A 2,960-nucleotide genomic window follows, 5' to 3' on the forward strand; every position below is an offset into this window, starting at 1 on the left:
TCACACTTTCACACTCAATTTCGAATCAAAACATTACTAATGTTGTTCCTACGTCATTAGAAACGACTATTACGATTGGCCAAAAGAGGATTAAGCAGAGAGCTTAAAGTCTTTGCTTATATTTGTCAAAATATAAAAGGCTGAAAAACAGCACCTGATCATGACTTTAGTCCGCTCTAAACAGTCTCACACTCTCCAGCCTGAGAACAGAGGAAACGCTCATCACTGTAAACCCTGACTCAGACGGGGGAAGAACCGCGGACAGACATGGCCATTGACACGCCGAGTCAGCCATCAGCTGGCGAGTCTGCCGGCAGACGCAATGACAGACTGGGGACGGCCTGACGATGACGATGACCGTGACACAGAGAAGGGCGAAGGTCAAAAGCACAAAAGTGCAGCCAACTTCAACTGTCAGCGTCTTAATAAAGAGCTTAAAACTGATCTGAGCTTTCAGAAAACAGAGCGGCGGGAGCGATGATCACGGGTTCACAAACAGCTGACGGATAAACACGACAAGTCTCAAAATCTTGATTTACTTTTTTAAATAATAATAATATTAGTAGTTTTCATAGAGAAAAAGTAAATCTCTCCATGAAGATACACTGTAAAAAGTGAAAGATTGGATCAATTGACAAAAGTTGTGTAATTTGTTAATGTATTTTCTGCAGTATAAGTCGCAGTTATTTTCATAGTTTAGCCAGGGGAACAACTTATACTCAGGAGTGACTTATTTGTGTTTTTTTATTGTTTGTTTTTACATAAATAGGCTCTTATATTTGTTATTTTCCCAGTGAGCACTGGTTGTCCTCTAGCAGTTGTTTCCTCTAACAACCACCAGAGGGCGCTACATCTGAGTATTTGGTGCTGACAGCAGCAGAAGAAGTGTCGTCCAAAACAAACTAGGAAGAGATTCTGATTGTTTTCCTCTTAAACTTTAATATTTTTTTATACAGATCAAAAGATGAGTATTCCTGTTTTAATTTATTTACTTTTTAGTTACACTGGGCTTGACGGATTTGTTCTGAAGGTCAGACTTTTCTCCCAAAAGTGCGACTCATACTCGGGTGCGACTTAAATATGGTTTTCTTCTTCTTGATTTGACATTTTTTGCTCTACTGTGGAGGATACGTACATTTACATTTTTAAGTTTTAGTTTAATTCAATAAAAACTATTTTCAAAAGTAACAAATTACAGAACTTTTGCTAATTGATCCAATCTTTCACTTTTTACAGTGTATAAAGTTTGATCCTGTAACAGTCAAAGTCATGGCCCGGGGGCCGGATCCGGCCCTCCATTTTATTTTATTGTTATTAATGACCCGATGTTATCTTGCGCTTCTTTCTAACTTGTATAATTTTGACAAAATATATTTGTATGGAGAGTAAAATATTAAAAGTTATTTAAGGTTTAACTTGATTTATTCTGGAATAACATTCTTACCTGTTTTTTATTCTTTTTTAAGCTAAAAAGTTTTAAAAAGTATAGTTCTAGTGAGTTCAATAAATGTTTTTCCTGTTGGTCCCGTGACCTAAGGTGTGTTTTGGATTTTGGCCCCCTGTGTGATTGGGTTTGACACCCCTGATGTAACAGCAATAGTCAGTTTGGACATTTCCATCTTTCAAATACAAAAACACATTCTATTCTGTCACATGGTTACAACTCGTTTTATTTTGGAGAAATCACAGATGTCCTCACCTACGACCTGTATGATATCAGCCAGCAGGACTCCGTCCGTCACGTCCGTTTGGAGGTCCTTGATGAGACGCTTGTGTCCCGACTTGGCGAGGTAGTGGTTGGCCCAGTCCGTGTAGATCTGCCATCAAACACAACCATGCTTTTCAAAACACTGTCCATCCAGAAGCCGGGCGGCAGATCATCCACGCACCCAAACTCCACAAACACTTGAAACTACAAAAGACATAAACAGTTGTAGCAAATTTACAGCTAATAAACTAAGAGCGCGGCTGAATGGGGACGGAGTGGCCCTCGTTCTTTTGTTGGGGCTCGGATCTGGCACACATCCGCGTGGTATTCAGATCGGGGCCATTGTGCTCCGCCGGGGCATTCATCTCAGAGCACACGGCGGCTGTTCTCAATGGGCCGTGCTGACATCACTCTCTGGGGACAGAAAAGACCCTTCGCTGCCCGAGGGGAGGGGGGTAAGAGGAGGGGGCAAAGCAAGCATCTGAATAATTTGAATGGCTTCCTTCATAATTAGTTACCAAACCTTCCCTCCTTCAGCGTCTCATCCAGAGACTTTCTATGTCTGTGGAGATCAAGAGAGGGCCACGCAAAGGTTGAGAGGAAAAGTTGGAGATTTCTAAAGAAAAAAAAAACTGTTGAATTAAAAGAAGTGACACTTAGGAATGTTTATTGGCAGTGATGTACGGAGAGGTTTCTACCCTCCTCTGGAGGTTAGACCCCCACAGAGAGGCAGCTCGTCTTGGTGAAACAGTTAGTGCAGTCGGGGCTTGGACACACGTTTTTGTTTAAAAGTTGACAAAGGAAATGAAAGAATCGGTCGTGCAGTCAAAGGTCGCAACAATGGAAAGCATTGTTCTGAATGCCTCCCTTCCCAGACTCAACGTGGGATTCCTGATTGGAGCGTCAGAGCCTTCTGACATCTGTGTTTAAACTCATTCAGCTCATTTATGACAGAAGGAAGCATTTGAATTTAAAGTATATGTGAATATTTTTGACCCACTCTTCGATAGTACAAGTTCACTATCATTTCATCGATGAAAGAGGGACAAATACGTGAAATTATAAAGAGACTACATCTCATTATGTAACAAAGCAACTGCAGTACTAACATTCGCCCAAGTGATTCTTAAGTCCCCTATGACAATTTTTAATTAAGAAAAAAATGTTCCCCAGTAGTGTTTTAATTATGATTAGGAAGTTTTCCAACCATAATTCAAACAGAGCCTATCTGCAACAGTTTGATTGACAGTGA

General features: G+C 40.6%; 1 protein-coding gene across 9 annotated transcripts in view; it reads right to left on the minus strand.

The window, feature by feature from the left end:
* Window positions 1-2,960, minus strand: part of nav2a (neuron navigator 2a) — a 235,859-nt gene that overhangs the window by 92,720 nt on the left and 140,179 nt on the right. For all 9 annotated transcript variants that reach the window (XM_036217057.1, XM_036217061.1, XM_024294964.2 and 6 more), the window contains one exon: window positions 1,700-1,817. In XM_036217057.1, coding sequence (XP_036072950.1) covers window positions 1,700-1,817 — 118 coding nt within the window. The remainder of the gene's footprint in view (window positions 1-1,699; window positions 1,818-2,960) is intronic.

This window comes from Oryzias melastigma, linkage group LG3, assembly GCF_002922805.2.
Source record: "Oryzias melastigma strain HK-1 linkage group LG3, ASM292280v2, whole genome shotgun sequence".
Lineage (NCBI taxonomy): Eukaryota > Metazoa > Chordata > Actinopteri > Beloniformes > Adrianichthyidae > Oryzias > Oryzias melastigma.